Source organism: Eleginops maclovinus, chromosome 4 (genome assembly GCF_036324505.1).
Source record: "Eleginops maclovinus isolate JMC-PN-2008 ecotype Puerto Natales chromosome 4, JC_Emac_rtc_rv5, whole genome shotgun sequence".
Classification (NCBI taxonomy): Eukaryota; Metazoa; Chordata; class Actinopteri; order Perciformes; family Eleginopidae; genus Eleginops; species Eleginops maclovinus.
In genome coordinates, this window is record NC_086352.1 from 13613595 (window position 1) to 13631066 (window position 17472).

The window sequence follows — 17472 nt, forward strand, 5'->3', positions numbered from 1 at the left end:
TTTCTTGTACCTCTCTGACATTTCTGTTGTGTTTTTCCTTTGTCTCACTGAAATCAGCTGAGCTTGTTTATCAGTTACATGCCTCATAAGAATTTGATTCATTTGTATTTTTTATGAAGATCTATTGGGTCGGGCTAAATGCGAAAAATGTAAGTGTTTTTTTGAACATATGGCCCTTTACCTTTTCCATAAAACAACTTCCTTTTCAACGTGATGTAAGAGACATGGGGACAAAAAGACAATTAAATATAAAATTTATTACGCAAAATGTACAACAGCTGCTTAAGCTTTTATACAGCTCAAATATAGAGTTTTTTTATTTTACTTCCACCTTGTGGAATATAATATTCAACTTAGTTTGAAATTCTGTAATGAACTGTGAAAACATTCATAAAAAACACACTGGCTCACACTGAACAACTTTTCAGAGCAGGGAAGCTGATCTAAAGTCCGGTTTGAATCCGCATAGAACAGGATGCTCAAAATAAACTGATTTTAAAATGGTTAACAGAACTTCTTCCCTAAAGACATTGGTAATGTTTTGAGATTGCTTCTAACTGCTCTACCTCCTAAAGAGCGTCATCACACCCAACAAATCAAAACGTTTTCATCAACCTATTTAACTCAACAGCTGTTTGTGTCTCCATCCGACCATATCTCCTGCCTTCATTGAAACAAGACAAAGTAAAGTGCTTTCCACCTATATAACTCAAACTGCAACGCAGTTTCCTCCTTTAAATAGTCTTTCATAACTATGGGAAAATAAAATGTTGTTTAAGTTCTCTTAATCAGACAGCTAAAAAAAAGATGGCATTTAATGCGGATCAAGAAAAAATATTCCATTTTCTAATTGAACAAGAGATCTCCTATTAGAGTAATTAACCTCATTAAGTGCCAACAACGGCTCCGACATCTGACCATTAAAAGGCAGCATTGTTCCTCTTTTGCTCTTAAGACGTGTTTTATAACAGTGCTTGTTGAGGTCTTATCTGCTCTGTTCTCGTATCAACAGGTTTTAATACAACCTCAAAATTAAAACAAGCCACTGACTTCAAATCAGCTCTCCTGCTTAAAAAAGAAATGGAGTAAATGTGGCCTGAAGACACACACGTCAGGATGGATTAGAAGAGTGGGATCACATCCTCAGTATGAACCTCGTATCCCGCTGCCCCGTGAGCCTCCGCCCCCTCCTACGTTATCGTAGTAACCACCACCACGACCTGAAAGGGAGGGATTGAAAAAGAAAAGTTTGTGTAAAAATGTGTGATGTCATTTCTAATGGCTGTAAAGAGAGATCTGAGAAAAAATACAAGATAAAAACTAACTTTTATTTATCATGAAAGCGAATGAAAACTCACCCATTTCAGCTGCGCCACTGGCTGTTGAATTAAGGAACAGCTCGATGTAGCGGTGTTCTGTGGAGGAAAGATCAATCCATCATTCAGACTGAAGAACTGGTGTTTCTGCGGCTGTGATTGTGCATTACATTCAGTAGAGGGAAGTCGGCATGACCCCATTTCAAAAGAGTGCACAGCCAGGAGAGTAAAGGCCCACCTGTGTACCATATATCTAGAATTTCCTGCCACTTTACCTCGCTGTCAGATGGCCGTTTCCCACAGGGAACAAAAGACCGTTTTCTAGCAGTTCTTAGTTATTAAGCGGTACACCTTCTGTGTGAGGGAAATGGTTGTTTTTGTCAAAGGCTGGTGGCTTTGAATCAAGCATAGATAACGGCTTCAGTTGCCCATTGGAAAAGGCGGTCTGTCAGCAAGGTAGAGCGGTGAAGAAATTCTAAATATAGCGTACACCTAAACCCATATAGATTTTTTTAGGTGGCTAAAATAAATGCTTCTACTGCCCTCATCCCACAGCAGGTAGACCACATTTCAACGGTCTGAATTTGTTCTATTATTAATGTTATTATTATGGAAAGGAGGACATACGCATGTGGTTCTTGTCTTTGGACATGGCTGCCACAGCGTCTTCATGGCAGTGAAACTCCACATCGGCTTCTCCAGTCGACTTTCCGTTAGGAGCCACATCGATGTGGACCCTCAGCGGATTCAAAGGAGAGAAGAACTACAGGAACAGAGAGAGATTAATGTACTGTGAACACAGGCATACACACGAGTCTCTCAGTGATTATCCAAATGTAGTAGCTCACTGGTCTGGGTGACACACCTCTGTACAGTATGAACACATGCAAGCTGAAACAGAAATAGCTTCAGAGACATCATGGACATTTTAACACCCCCATTTAGAATGCAACCTGTCTTCCAAATCATACCATCGATAGGATGAAAGGATGATAAAAAAGAGAATGATAGGCATATATGATGTGTTCCCTGCAGTATATATACATTATATGTTGTAACAAGTTCATTAAAGGGTCCTGGTTCCTGATAAGAAGCTGAATATTTAGGATGGATTTGTCAAAAATGAATCTTCAAGCTTCTGTTGTGACAGCTTCAGATCTGATGGTGCCAGCTGAAATTCCACAATAAAGATTGGACCTCCTGCAGCACACTAATGCCATTATGCTTTATAACCGTACAATCAAGAGGGATAACAAAAGGAACTGGTCTCGGTGTGTGCTCTCACTTTAGCGATGTCTCCCTCTGTGGCACGGAAAGGTAAGCCCCTCATGTGAACAAAATGGCCGTTGTGGAATCCTGAACCAACATCACCTTGACCACCGTAACCGTGGCCTCCCATCCCTGAGCCAAAACACACACACACACACACATCCACAGATTAATAATGCATCATTTAGGAAAGTAGAACAGAGAAATAATCACATACAAATGTTTAATTTACTTAATCGCAATAGAAAATAATAAAAGGTCACTGCTTTTAGAGAATCCAATCCTAACTGTACTTCTTCACACTGACAATGAACAACGTCTTAGTTTTTAGTTTCAGAACATTTTAAATTCATGCCACACCTCGATGCATTTGGAAGACGAACAATGATACAGGATCCCTGACTAGATGTAAACAAAGCAATACGTGGAAGCCCTTTGAGCCTTTCAGCAGGGATTCTAAAATCTAAATAGAAATTGAGACATTTCTTCCGTTTTGCTAAATCCTGCAGAAAATGACTTCACCTCTTCCTCCTCTCTCTCCTCTCACTCGCTCATCAAACATGCCGTTGTCAAAGCAGTAGTTGTTGAAACCGTTGTAGCTGTCAAATTCACCGTAACCTGGACACAGACGAACACAACAAATGTAAGCAGGAAAGAATGACACTTAGGCAGTGGCGGTGCGTCAATAGTGGGCGCTTGGGCGCCGCCCACCCTGACTTTTTGAGTTAAAAAACGTTATATATACAACATAATTGAAATAAGAAATGTACCGTGTTTATGGGTTAAATGTGTATGGGAGACCACTGTCAAGAACCGCTAAAATGTGTCCGGACATAATATATTGCCATTCGCCTTTTCTGAGAATAGGCAGGTCGGCTACCGTCCGTGGGCGCCGATAACATGGGAGTCTATGGGAGAGCTTATACTTTTCTCAGTCATTTTAGCAAGGATAGCTTTTCATTGGAGGATGAAACTTAGATCTGTGGGCGCAAATCTTTGCGCCCACAGCCAATGGCATTGTTTCTTAGTTCAATGTGACATTCTTAGATACGCGATTGGACTATTTCGGCGAATCAGCATCGTTATCATTCCCTAACCACAAGCGTAAAGAGCAGCACCGTAGCTAGCTGAAACTTAGATTGAGTGAATATGGCGACATCGATGGCTGAGAACTCCGTGCAAGCTCTACTTAAAACACCGTTTCATCGACTATCAGATGTCGAAAAGAAGAAATTGAAAGACTTGGGACCCGAGCGTCCGGATTTAAACATTCAACAGACGACCACTGATCGCGGGGAGAACCTACACTCGGACTTTCTCCTCAAACTTGTATGCTAAGCGGAATTGGTTAGCTGGTTGTACAGTGAGCAATGCCTTTTTTTGTTTCCCTTGTCTGTTATTTCAAAGTCCTGGGACTGAAACACTTTGGACTACAACCGGGATGAAGGATCTAAAGCACTTCACACAAAAATGTAAGAAGCACGAATGTGGCCGCAGCCACCTAACCAACTGTCTTAAGCTAAACCTCTAAAAAAGTGCTATTTAAACCGTGCCGCCCAACTGCGCCCCCCCCAAAAAAATGTTCACCAGCCGCCACTGCACTTAGGGCCATTCAGCCGTTTAACCGTGAATGAAAAACAAGCGCTATTATTTTTTCTGTGATGAATTTAAACTGCTTCATGAATACAACACAGGCTTCTGCAGGATTATAAAGCATTGTTCGGTTCTACTTGTTAACTATGTATTTCAGGTTCAAATACTTTTATTTTGATACGGACCGGAAGCGGTTACCGGGGTTCCGGTGTTGGTAGTACGGTTGAACATCGTGTGGAACTAGTAAAGTGATCCAAAAGAAACACGGTGTTTTCTATGAGTTAACATTGGTAGCAGAGGATGGCTGCCGCAAATTACAAGATTCCGCCGACCTTCGACGAAGGAAAGTCGTATGAAAGCTGGAAAAATGAGGTCCAAGTGTGGGCACGAGTTACAGATCTTGGAAAAAAGAAACAGGCTCTTGCGGTGGCTTTGGCGCTAACTGGGCGAGCGCGAGAAACGGCTATGGAAGTACCTATTGATGACCTGAACAAAGACGCTGGTATGCAAACTTTGTTAGATGCACTTGATAAACTGTTTCTGAAAGAAGAAAAGGACATAACGTATGAAGCCTATTCGAATTTTGATCGGATAACGAGAGACAGTAACTTGTCAATGACTGACTACATAATTGAGTTTGAGCAACGTTACTTAAGAATGCGCAAGTACAAGATGGAATTGCCCGATGCTGTGTTAGGTTTCAAGTTGCTTGACACAGCATGTGTCGAAGTTAAAGATAGACAGTTAGCGCTGACGGCATGTACGGATTTAACATTTGCCTCGATGAAGTCTGCGCTGAAAAGGATTTTTGGAGGGAAGATGCCTGCTCAAACGATGGGAATAAAGCAAGACATCGCGTATGTCACTACTACACAGAGGCGACAAAGTAGCAGATTGCCGTGGCAAAAAGGTGAACAGTCAAAATCAACTCTGCCAGGCACTAACCCATTGGACAAGCTCGGGCGCCGATCAAAATGTGCCATTTGCCAAAGTACATTCCACTGGGCTAGGGACTGTCCACACAAGGGTGAGCATGTCAAATTAACTCAAGACTGTGTAGCTAATGACATTGATGAGTGTAACATCACTCTCTTCGCAAAAGAGTCACCCACTGATGCAGAAATATTTTTGACAGAATGTTTTGGCTCTGCAATAATAGACACTGCATGCACACGTACTGTGTGTGGAGAGGAATGGCTAGATAGCTATATTACAGGACTAAGCAAAAGTGAGTCAGAGAAAATGAAAAAGACAGAGCAAAGCAGTAAAAGACCATTCAAGTTTGGGGATGGCAAAGTGGTCCACTCCACCAGAAAACTGAAAATTCCTGCAAAGATTGGCCAAACAAAGTGCAACATTGAGATTGAAGTTGTTCCAGCAAAGATTCCACTGCTCTTAAGCAAGTCGTCCATGAAAAAAGCAGGGACTGTTCTCAACATGGAAAATGACAGTGCAGTGATGTTCAATCAACCTGTACAATTAGACTTTACAAGCTCTGGGCATTACTGTGTGAACATTATGGACACTGGGGGTGAACTCTCCCAAAGTGATGACTGCGTCCTTGTAGCCACTGGAGGTGGCGCTTCTAATGAACACAGCGATGAAGAAATACTGGCTGTCACAGAGAACATGAGCAAAGCTGAAAAACAAAAAATGCTAGTGAAACTTCACAGACAGTTTGGTCATGCCTCCGCTGAGCGATTGCTGAGGCTTCTGTCTAGTTCAGGCACAAAAGATGCAGAATGTGCCATCATTCTCGAGAAAATTGTAAGTGAGTGTGAGACATGTCGGAGATACAGTAAGATGAAACCTAGACCTGCTGTTGGTCTTCCTCTCGCATCTCAGCACAATGAAACGGTGGCAGTAGACCTTCACGAACTAAAGCCAGGTCTGTGGTATCTTCATATTATCGATCAATTCACAAGATTTAGTGCAGGAAGCATTCTGACCACAAAGGCAGGATCTGAGATTGTTAAACACTTCATTCATGACTGGATAAGCGTGCATGGCCCACCTCAGAAGCTGTTCAGCGACAATGGAGGAGAGTTCAACAATGATGAGGTCAGAGATATGGCAGGTAACTTTAACATCGAAGTGAAGACAACAGCTGCGTACAGCCCTTGGAGTAATGGACTTTGTGAACGTCACAATCAAACATTGACTGAGATCATACAGAAATTGAGAAACGGAAACGACTGTGATTGGGACATTGCCTTGGACTGGGCGCTTATGGCAAAGAATACCATGCAAAATGTTCACGGTTACAGTCCCCATCAGTTGGTGTTTGGACAGAACCCTAACTTGCCCTCTGTGCTGACTGACAAGCCACCAGCCTTAGAGGGCCGTACAAAAAGTGAGTGGGTAGCAAAACACATCTCTGCCTTGCATGCAGCAAGAAGGGCATTTACCGAGGCAGAGTGTTCAGAGAGAATAAGGAGAGCACTGCGTAAACAGCTACGTAGTACAAATGAGAGATACGAGATGGGTGACAAGGTGTACTACAAGAGAGTAGATTGCCCAGAGTGGAAAGGACCAGGCACTGTGATAGGCCAAGATGGAGCAGTGGTGTTTGTCAGACATGGTGGTGCATGTGTTCGGGTGCACTACCTGAGACTTATGAAAGACAGAAAAGAAGCTGATGAACAACAAGCTGTCAATGACAATTCAGAAAGTACCAAAGACTTTGGACAGAGACATAACCTGCTGACAGACACTGCAGATGATCACACTTCTGTTGACAGTGGCGTGGATGATACAGGAACAGGAGTACTCACACAGGTGGAGACTGAAACACACCAAGCAGATGATGACACAGGGATACACAATGACGTAGAACTGAGAACCGATGTCCCGCTGAAAACGGGGCAAATTCTGAATTACAGAGACGGCCATAGTGGAACTACACACAGAGCAGAAGTTCTTGGTCGAGCAGGTAAAGCTACGGGCAAATACAAAAGCTGGTACAATTTGCTATACATTGAACCATGCAATGTTGCGGGCAAGACTGATTCAGTTGATGTATCAAAGTTGAATGATCTTCAGATCGAGCCCTCCGTCACAACAACAGATAACACTGAGGATGTGCTAATAACAAGAGATGTGTCATTTGACAAAGCTAAACAGGAGGAGATAAAGAATTGGAATGATAACAAGTGTTTGAAGCTGTTCAAGACAAAGGACAAAGGAGCATCAGCACCCGATGGGTATGCACTCTGAAAGAGACCTCCGCTGGCATAGTACCTAAAGCAAGGTTAGTGGCAAGAGGTTTTGAAGAGCTTAAAGTGTCAGACCTACAGAAAGATTCGCCAACATGTGCTACTGAATCACTTCGACTACTTTTGTCTGTTATCTGTCAAAGACAATGGACACTACATTCCATGGACATAAAAGCTGCGTTCCTACAGGGTGTAGAGCTGTCACGTGACATTTACATCAGGCCTCCCCCTGAGGTTGACTGCAAAGGAACATTATGGAAGCTCAAAAAATGTGTGTATGGTTTGGCAGATGCCTCACTGTACTGGTACAACAGAGTGAAAGAGATGGTGCTGGAAGCAGGGGGCAAAGTGTCCAAAGTAGACCCCGCTGTTTTCTATTGGACTGACAAAGACTGTGCTGTAACTGGGGTACTGGCCTGTCATGTCGACGACTTCATATGGGGAGGCACCCAAAGCTTCTCTGAAACGGTGATACCCTACCTCAGGTCAGTCTTTCAAGTGGGACGTGAAGAGCATGATCGTTTCTGCTATGTTGGAATAGACTTTGTGACTGTTAAGAATGCTGTGCAGGTTCACCAGGAGAATTACATCCAACACATGCAGCCCATACATATGGCTCCTTCGCGAGCTGTCAAGCAAGACTCTCTACTTCATGAAGAGGAAAAGGATCAACTCCGATCAAAGATAGGTCAGATTCTCTGGGTAGCAAGGCAAAGCAGACCAGACGTCATGTTTGATGCTAGCAACCTGGCCTCTAAGCTTAAGAATGCAACAGTGCAAACAATTCACGAGGCAAACAGAATAGTGTGTAAGCTGAAATCCAAGAAAGTTGTGTTATGCTTCCAACACTTGGGAAGTGAGAGTGCTCTCAAGATTGTCATGTTCAGTGATGCCTCCTTTGGAAATCTTTCAGATGGAGGCACTCAAGGAGGACATTTAATTGTTTTGATGGGAGAAGATGGTACATTTTCACCACTTTCTTGGCAATCAAAGAAAGTAAAAAGGGTTGTGCGAAGTACACTTGCTGGAGAAACATTGGCTATGTCTGATGGAATAGACAATGCAATTTTTCTAGCGACATTGTTCTCAGAACTGACATCAGGTGGCGCTGCACACGCACCACCTATAATCTGTGTGACAGACAACCATTCACTTGTTGATGCACTTAAGTCTACAAAGTCTGTCTCTGAGAAAAGACTTCGCCTGGAGATAAGTAGCATCAAAGAACTTGTCCAAATGCAAAGGATTGAACGTGTGCTGTGGAGCAACACAAAAGACCAACTTGCAGACTGTCTTACTAAAAAGGGCGCGTCAGCTCACCAGCTACTCAAAGCACTGAGTGATGGACAATGGAAGCTTGACTAAACTGAAAACTTGATTTTTGTATATATAGTTGTTATACTGTTGCACTAAAGTACAGTCAGAAAATGTTAAACCAGGTCAGGCTATGATTTTCAAAATGTTTACTGTTGAAATTTTGTTCTAACCTAAATGGTACTGTCCAGAATCAGCACTGCCCAAATACACCTTCTTTAATCTTCTTGTATGCAGAAATACCGAACTCTTCGTACCTCCTCTATAGCACCCTCCGCTCCTCATGGTGTCCATCAGAGCCCCACCTCGGCCAGGCCCGGGCCCAAAGAACCCTCCTCTGGGGCCCCCCATCATGGGTCTGTCGTAGGGCCCCGGCCTCTGGGCCCCCATCCCTCGTCTGGGCAGCTCGTAGTAGGCTCTGATCTCATTACGACTGCTCTTAAAAATCTCTATGTACCTGCAATGTAAGCGGCCCATGAGGTGGAGGGGGCAGAGGAGAGGGTTCAGGAGCAGAAATGGCTTGGTTCAGATTACAGCAACAGATTATTTACATAGAGAGAAGGTAAACAAACACATAACAAATATTCTAATAGTGGTCTAATTAGTTTCTAAAGGAAGAAATCTCATCATTAACTGGGCTGTGGTAAATAGGGAAAATGCTAAAGCTTTTAGATTGATTACTTTAATTAACAAAAACTGCTAAAAGTAGTTTGGAGTTTTAATGGTAGAGGCTTCCTTGACTAACCTCTGCTTTACTACGCTTAATCCCCTCTGCAACTGCAAACTATCTATAAAATCTATACAAAGTTATAAATAAAGTGCCAATGATGATATTAAACATACCCTAATGTTGCTTTAACAGAAATAAATAGAGCGCTCAGGTCTTAGACCACCAACACAATCTGTATATTGCATAGAATACTCACACCAGCTTTAAATTACAGGTTAGATAAATTACCTTTCATCCCATTATTCAACATCTCACCATTGTTACAATACATAAACCCATTAAACCCATCCCATACCCATATTAATAATTATCACATGACCCACCCAATTCATTTACCCACTTTATCATTGTTTTATTATTCTAGCACACCAACCCATGCTTATCATTCAACCATCACAGTACCCATCCCATTAATACCATAATTACTCTAATATGACCACCCGTTAAACACTGCATTAGAAGCCCATCCCAGTCCAGCCCGTCCCCTTCCCATCCGTCCCACCTGTGCCCTATTCTTTCCTTGTGTTTCCCCAGAGCCTTTTCTGCTATCTCCTTTGAGGCAAACTGCACGAAGGCTTCCCCTGTGCTCCTCCCCTGGTAGTCCACTGGCAGAGTAATCCCATTTGGCACGATTCTCAACCCTTCAACCCAAGCACACATAAATACAGAGGTCGGTAGGTAGACTGATAGATGTATGGAATAGATATAACAAAACCCACTTCATATCTGGAGCTTTCAGGATAAATGCGGGGAAATAAATATAAGCAGTAATATCTGATAAGACAGCATTAAAATGGGGCATCTCAGAGGAACTTAAACTTGTAAGCTGTCCGTTGAGGGGATGAAACTAAAATATTGGGTTGTAGTCAGCAGCTATAACATTAAGGGGAATGTAGATGAAACATTAGCCCAGCCTATCGTATCGTTAAATGCCCTTTAGGAGGTATGACATCAAGGTCATAGAATATGCAGGTAAAACCAACTGTTGACGTAACACAGACACGGTAACGGTAGGGCTGCACAATATATAAGTACTGAAACTGTAAGCAATTAAATGTAATTAATGTTCCCCAAAAAATGTAGGTAATTATTTAACAGTTAATAATAATTATAATGAAAGTAGAAGTGAAGTAGTGTTAAATACATTTGAACCTTGTTTACTTATCGCAGGTAATAGCGAAATTATGATTTCAATTTGACCGCATATTTAGTTTTATTGTGCAGCCCTAGTGAAGAGCAGACTACTAACTCATAAAATGACAGATTTGTAAACACTGTATAACAGAAGTACAAGAACATGACACACACATCTTGACTAAAGAAAAATGAACACAACTTTGTAAGCGAGAGAAAACAATGTGACGATGTTTATGCGTATCGGGAAAGTGGAAAGCAGCGTCAAATTGTAGTTGGCATTAGTTTGAATTTGTCATGATACCCGTTCAGAAATGAAACGGTACATGTAAATGAAAAGTTGATTGTTGTACCAGATTACACAAACATATATATTTTTATTAGAGATGCGATAATGAGATATTGTGGTTTTCAGTTCTACCTGGGCCTTTTGGAACAATGGAGACACTTTATGCGACACAGGGTTATACATAAATATGAGAGATCTAGCTGTAGTAACAGTAACAAAACTTTAAATGCTCCCGTACCTGAGAAGAACTGAACAATCTCCTCCTTGCTGCAGCCGAAGGGGAGGCCTCTGAGCCGCAGCATGCAGCCGCTGCAGCTGTCATAGTCAGCAGGACCGCTGCGTTTCAGCACCCAGTCCATCTCACTACGGTTCGACTTGAACACTGAGACAAACAAAAAACACACAGGTCTGTTTTTAACATGAAAACATAAAACTTTAGCCCAGAAAAGTATGTTTACACGCAATGCAAACACACAGGAAGCACCATCTGAAATGTCAGCAACAGGGTAAACTGCACTTTGACCATTTGAAGAATTGCTGCAATATATGAGAGTACCTGATACCAATATACTGATACCAAGAGAAAGTCCACACAGTTTAACTCTTAGTGGAACATCAGTCTGCTATAATCGGTTATATTGCTTACCCTCTATGTATCGGTGTCCCATGTATTTACGGTCCTTGGAGAGAGCATTCTTGAAATCCTCAGACATTTTCAACTCAATAAATGCCTCTCCACTGGGACGGCCTTCTTTAGAGTAGGTAAAGCATACTCCGTTTACTTTCCCAACGATGTCACAGTCTGTAAATGATAATAGATTTGCTTAGAACAAAGCCTACACCAAGACAATTCCTGTCATAACAGAAAATCTACAGGGTACAACTGAATGGATCTTACGAGAGCTATTTGGAGCTACAGAACGCAGAAAACAGTCCATGCTCTGATTAACCTGATATCCTGAAAGTTCTCTTGTGTGAAATAAATGTATTTGTGTAACAGGTTGTCAGCTTTGTACTCTTTGACAGTCACAAATGATACGTTGCATTAAAAAAGAATCCCAACTTCAACACTAAGCAAAATAGTTGCAGTAATTGAGTAGATTCATTTCAGTCTTACTACTAAATAGTTTTACGCCTCAAGCTGTTAAGATGTGTGTATTCTCACCAGAGAAGAAACTGGCGACCTCCTCCTGTGTGCAGGACCAGGGGAGTCCTCTGATCCGAACCACATATCCCTCATCATTCATAGACATCCTCACTGCCACAGAGAGCACAACAAAAATAATAATTTTATAAAACACAATTTTGCTGATGCAGATCTATCTAGAACTTTATTGAGTTCATGTTTGCCATGGGTCCTTATTTGAAGTGTCACACACTATCAGGGGTAGGGGCACCCTGTCAGTCACCGATGCTGCCGACATATATCGTCCACTATAGATTTTCACAATATACATATAAACTGTAACGTTCCTAATAATAATAATAATAATAATCTTGTTATTTCAGGCCATATTAATGACACAGCTTATAGAATTACTTTACATCAAATGTTTTGGAAAATACATTTAAAGTAGTTAATAGGTAGTCCTTATAAGTTACTTATGTCTGCAGGATGAGGGTTTAACAAACTACTACTGACTTAATGATATAGATATACAACAAGAGCAGCCTGTTACTTTCATGTGTACAGTACATTATAATAACCCAAGCAGAAACATTTAACCATGAAATATGCATAATGTTATTCATTGTGATCCTCAGCGCAATAATAACTTTAAGTATGCACAACATCAGCTCAGTACGAAGCTGAGGTTATGAATAACTGTTTTGTAAAGTGTGTGACACTAAACATTTTGAATGCAGGACTTGTGACAAAGTATTCCTATGGCACTTTTAATTAAGTACAAGATGTGAGAACTTGTAACACCTCTGATAAACAATGACCAATAACGAAAACACTGCATCTGAAACATGAACAGTATGCAATAACAAATGCCCAGTAGGAAATATTTGAATAATTTAGCATAATGCACTTTACTGCAGCTGTCAACAAACAAAACAAGCTAACATTTGTTACTTCCTCTTACCAACTCTGTCTCAACATGTTGCTAGCTAACGTAACTAAGTTAACTTCAACTTAACTTACGGAGAGCTTTTCAAACGTATCCTAACAAGACGTTTAGTAACTATATGGTAAGATTAGTTGTTTGAAGGCAGGCACAAGAGAGAATCTGTCAGCCTGGGTGTTCTAACGATGCTAACGCCTCTCTTCTGTCATCCAGCTAATGTTAGCAGCTAGCAGGCTAACAGCTACGGCTAACCGTAGGACACTGACAGCGGTCAAACGTACATGGCATACTAGTTCTGTACCCAACAGTCTAACCATCTCACTGAGCATCAAAATAGACATCCACAGGCATGACTAAGTGTGTCAGAAGTGAAACGATGAAATTATCTCACAGTCGCCTCTCGTACCCGGTCTCCTGCCCCTATCCCGAGCCTCAGGCAGGTGTCACTAACGTTATATCAGCAAACCCGCTCAGGTATGTTATCGCGAGACTTGGTGGGAAAAAAAATATTGTAATTGTATTTTTATCCTACGTCTAATAATAAGAACAGGAGTAAGAAAAGCAATAGTTACTAAACGAGTCAAAATATGATTTAAAATATAATAATTGTAATATTACCGTACAACTAAGTTGATATTTTGATGCATGAATGTGCTCATAACACAACAAAATGTATATTTCTTTCTAATTGAGGCACGGTTATATATATATATATAGCACATTTTAACAGGGCAATTCAAAGTGCTTATCACAAAATGAATAACCTTCAGCAAAGAAGTAGTGCAGCAGAAACACATCTTAAAGGGCATTTAACAGGCCAATAGGTTACAACTTTAAGTTAATATTTTAATGTATATTTTGAACATACATTTTCCACATCTGATCAAAATGACTTTTTTTAAACACGTGCATTCACTCACAAATACAATTCTGAAACCACAATTACAATTCTGACACCAGACAAAGAGTCTAAGCCTTAAGATAAGTCTCATGCTACTGAAAAAAACATTGCCAGACTGGAAAACACGTGACGCGGAAAACAAACTATCAGGGCGTAAAGTCCACAGGCTACAGCAGGTCGACCGTGTGAAAACACATTGTCCTAAAGAAGTCCTTCTCCTATGTAGTCTTATCATAATGGAGATTCAAGTATTTACCATAGATGCCTTTTCTAATCTACCGTTCAGGGGAAATCCCGCCGCAATTTGTCCACTTAAGCATGTGAGTAACAATACGTTGGTTAAAGCAGGCCTGCTGTAATGCTTTCCATCCATGATCATGTACTTCAGTGTTTAATTATTGTCACAATTTAAGATTGTCTGTTTTTTTTTTTAACAGGAACTGACAGATGACTTGTATCAGAAGATAGCCGCAGAGATGAACCTGTCAGAAACAGCTTTCATCACCTGCATCAACCCCTCTGACAATTTCACCACAGGTCAGATAAAGGTTTTAATATGTTACCACAACCAAATGCAAAAATGATTATGTCTTTAGCTTTGTCATATGGATTAAAAGATGCATCAGTCTGGGACAGGTTAGCATTACAATCATTAACCCAATGTTTAACAACCCATGCATTGTTATTGAGGTTGGTTGAATGGGGATGAAGCCATAAAGATGCAAATATTTGCCAGTGGCCCATGTAAAAGTGCCTCAACAGTAATTACAGTGTCGAATGTGCAGTTTTATGTACTCATACCAGCTGGTTTGACATAAAAGACTATAAAATGTGCTAAATAGATACAACTTTACAGACAGTATAGCTGAAAGTACAGTTCATAAAGCAAGGCTGAAAAAGGACAATTTTACAACATTTTAATTAATTTCAAGCCGTTTCCCTCCAACTCTTATAAAAAGTTGCTTTGTTAAATGTAACACTTTGTGGAGGGTTATGTGTAGACGACATGTTGAAGTTATATGCGTGTTAAAGCACAGCTCTGACAATGTGATTATCAGGATCAAGGTTCCGACTGCGATGGTTCACACCAACGACTGAAGTGAATCTGTGCGGTCATGCAACTCTAGCCTCTGCAGCAGTGCTGTTCAAACATAAGGGTAAGTTACCAAAAAACACACAAACATGAACAAATCATCAGATTAACTTCCATGTATAACCCTTTCCCTCTGTGCATAGTGTTCTATGTGTTTATGCATTTCTCTCAGAGAATGTGAATCCCAAACTGGTGTTTGAGACGAGGAGTGGAGATCTGGCTGTCACGCTGCAGGGGGAAGGGTACGTTATGGACTTTCCTCTCAACCCGCCCACAAAGCAGGTTAGTAAGTCAACTTCAGTTATACATTACCTATCAAAAACAGCAATTCAAAATTGTAGCACACAGCATGTAGACACATACTTTTGCTAAAACATATACTAAACAATGAAAGGAATGTTACAAACAAAACCGCATTAAAGGACAAACTGAACCTATATAATAAAGAACATAATGGGAACACATCAGCTTCTATGAGTAGGGAATTGAGTGCTAGAAAAGCCTTTGTTTTGTAAAACCCAGAACAATCCTACAATAATGTAACATACGGCATACTGCAGCTGGATGATCCACACTCAAACATCCTGCACTATGACTGCAAGGTTTTTGAAAGAATGTTTGTTTCAGTAACTTTGCAATGCAGTAATCAATAACACAACAGAATGATGTAATCCCAACTTTATTGTTCTTCTTAACACCTGTTTTCTTAGGATGCCAGTAGCTTCAAAGACATCTTAAAGGTCAGTGAGACGCCTACTCTCTGAGAGCACATTTAACACTCGACTCCAGCTTCACTGTCATGATCAACTTTCTCTGTGCAATATTCGCCAGTGCGATTACATTTGTGTGCATTAATTTTTTCTTCCTCTTCAGGCTTCAGTCGCAAAGCACCCGATCCAGGACGTGCAGCTGTGCTCCATCACTAAGAAACTGTTGGTTCGACTGTCTGACAGCTGTGAAAGGTTAGCATCAAGACTCAAACACACAGATATAAATAGTATAACAGTAATACACCTTCATGTAGTGCTTCCTAAATCCATCACTTATTTGTGTCTTGCCAGGGTTGTTAATGACTTTGCTTCTGTGCTACATGTGTTTTCTGCAGGTCAGTGCTAACCAGTCTGAAGGTTGACGCTGTTGCTCTTCAGAACAGTGAGACGAGTGGAAGAGTGAAAGGACTAATCCTCACCATGAGAGGTAACCAGAGTTTGAAGTAGTGAAAGTTAAGACATGCAGATTATTTTAAGATATATACAAGTACAAGTTGTCCGGTGCCTAAAATGCCATGCTAAACGATTTGAAGTGAAACTTTTTTAGTTTGTCTATATGTTGCATATCACTGTGAGTGGTTGACATGGTCATGTTTTTCACTTAAGTTAAAAGTAAGATAAGATTACTCTGTTACACGTTGGAGTCCTGCATTTATTTGATCTACTACTGGGTAGCTTGGGGATCAATACATTCTTATTGATATAATACCATCATATTGTTGATTATATTTTGTATTAACAAAAGGTACTAAATTAAGCTATCAAGTATGTGTAGTGGAGTGTAAAGAAAAGTGTTAACCTCTGAAATGTAGTTTTAATGACTATAAAAGTAGAAGAAAATGAAAGTTCTCAAGTAGCACATACTTCCAAGTAACTTGAGGAGATAAAGTGAGTTAACAAATATGACATGTTAAAAGAACACTATCAACGCCAGCCCTGTTTGAAAACTACAAGGTTAATTAAATCATTCTTCTTTATCTACCAATAGGATCCCCAGACTGCCAGCCAGGATACGACTTCTACTCCAGATACTTTGCTCCATGGTACGGCATCGCTGAAGATCCTGTTACTGGTAAACTAATTAAAACTACAAACTCTATTGCTGCTTTTGCCCCTGTGATCACACAATCACACTTAGTTGGCTTGCAGTGTGTGCATGTTGAAATTGTAAAGTACTCTGATAATCAAGTAATCCAACCCATTTGTATACAAGCAACAGGTACTGGCAAAAAAATCATTTGATGTCTAGCACTCACACAGTATTAATCTGGTTTTGTCTTTGGTCACCCTGCAGGTTCCGCCCACACCGTGCTGGGTGGCTACTGGTCTAAGGAACTAGGAAAGAAGAAAATGCTGGGTAACCATTTTCACTTTGATTAGCAACTCTAAAACAAGTATTTTACCAACCATTAATGTGCCATTATAGTGAGAAACACAACAATAATAATATTCATGCTGACACTATATTCTGTGTTTGTGTAGCTTACCAGTGCTCCAGTCGAGGGGGGGAGCTGGAACTAGAAGTGAAAGACGACGGAAGAATCAACATCGCTGGACAGGCCGTCACGGTGCTGCAGGGAACAATCACACTATAGCCACATGCTAACGAGCTGGGGGTGACGGGACAAGTCATTATGTGCCAGCACAGAGAACCAGACACAGGATATGTATGATTTCATAAAAGTAACAAGACGGGATTTAAATAAAAAAGCTAAATTAAATATTGTCAAGTGTGGTCAATCTGATCTTACATGTGACAGGATTGAAAGAATTCAC

The 17472-nt window shown here is 40.8% G+C and overlaps 2 protein-coding genes across 7 annotated transcripts; one reads left to right on the forward strand and one right to left on the reverse strand.

Moving 5' to 3' along the window:
• Positions 1 to 237: 237 nt before the first annotated feature.
• Positions 238 to 13411, reverse strand: hnrnph3 (heterogeneous nuclear ribonucleoprotein H3 (2H9)). Of its 6 annotated transcripts, none has more exons than XM_063881204.1 (11): positions 13324 to 13411; positions 12026 to 12118; positions 11507 to 11662; positions 11099 to 11242; positions 9940 to 10078; positions 8965 to 9164; positions 3108 to 3203; positions 2602 to 2717; positions 1944 to 2079; positions 1359 to 1415; positions 238 to 1220 (listed from the first exon to the last, which is right to left on the reverse strand). In XM_063881204.1, exons 2-11 carry the CDS (start codon positions 12111 to 12113, stop codon positions 1144 to 1146), a joined length of 1209 nt encoding a protein of 402 aa, XP_063737274.1. In that variant the 5' UTR covers positions 12114 to 12118; positions 13324 to 13411; the 3' UTR covers positions 238 to 1143. The 6 variants fall into 6 exon arrangements, with proteins under 6 accessions (XP_063737274.1, XP_063737275.1, XP_063737276.1 ...); XM_063881205.1 differs by having other exon boundaries at positions 13339 to 13399; XM_063881206.1 differs by lacking the exon at positions 13324 to 13411 and adding an exon at positions 13010 to 13288.
• A 535-nt stretch (positions 13412 to 13946) lies between these two features.
• On the forward strand, positions 13947 to 17417 carry LOC134862997 (phenazine biosynthesis-like domain-containing protein 1). Its single transcript, XM_063881210.1, has 10 exons — positions 13947 to 14153; positions 14271 to 14370; positions 14892 to 14990; positions 15099 to 15208; positions 15637 to 15666; positions 15800 to 15888; positions 16032 to 16123; positions 16685 to 16768; positions 16991 to 17053; positions 17179 to 17417. The coding sequence occupies exons 1-10, from the start codon at positions 14070 to 14072 to the stop codon at positions 17289 to 17291; spliced, it is 864 nt and encodes a 287-aa protein (XP_063737280.1). The 5' UTR covers positions 13947 to 14069; the 3' UTR covers positions 17292 to 17417.
• Positions 17418 to 17472: the final 55 nt, after the last annotated feature.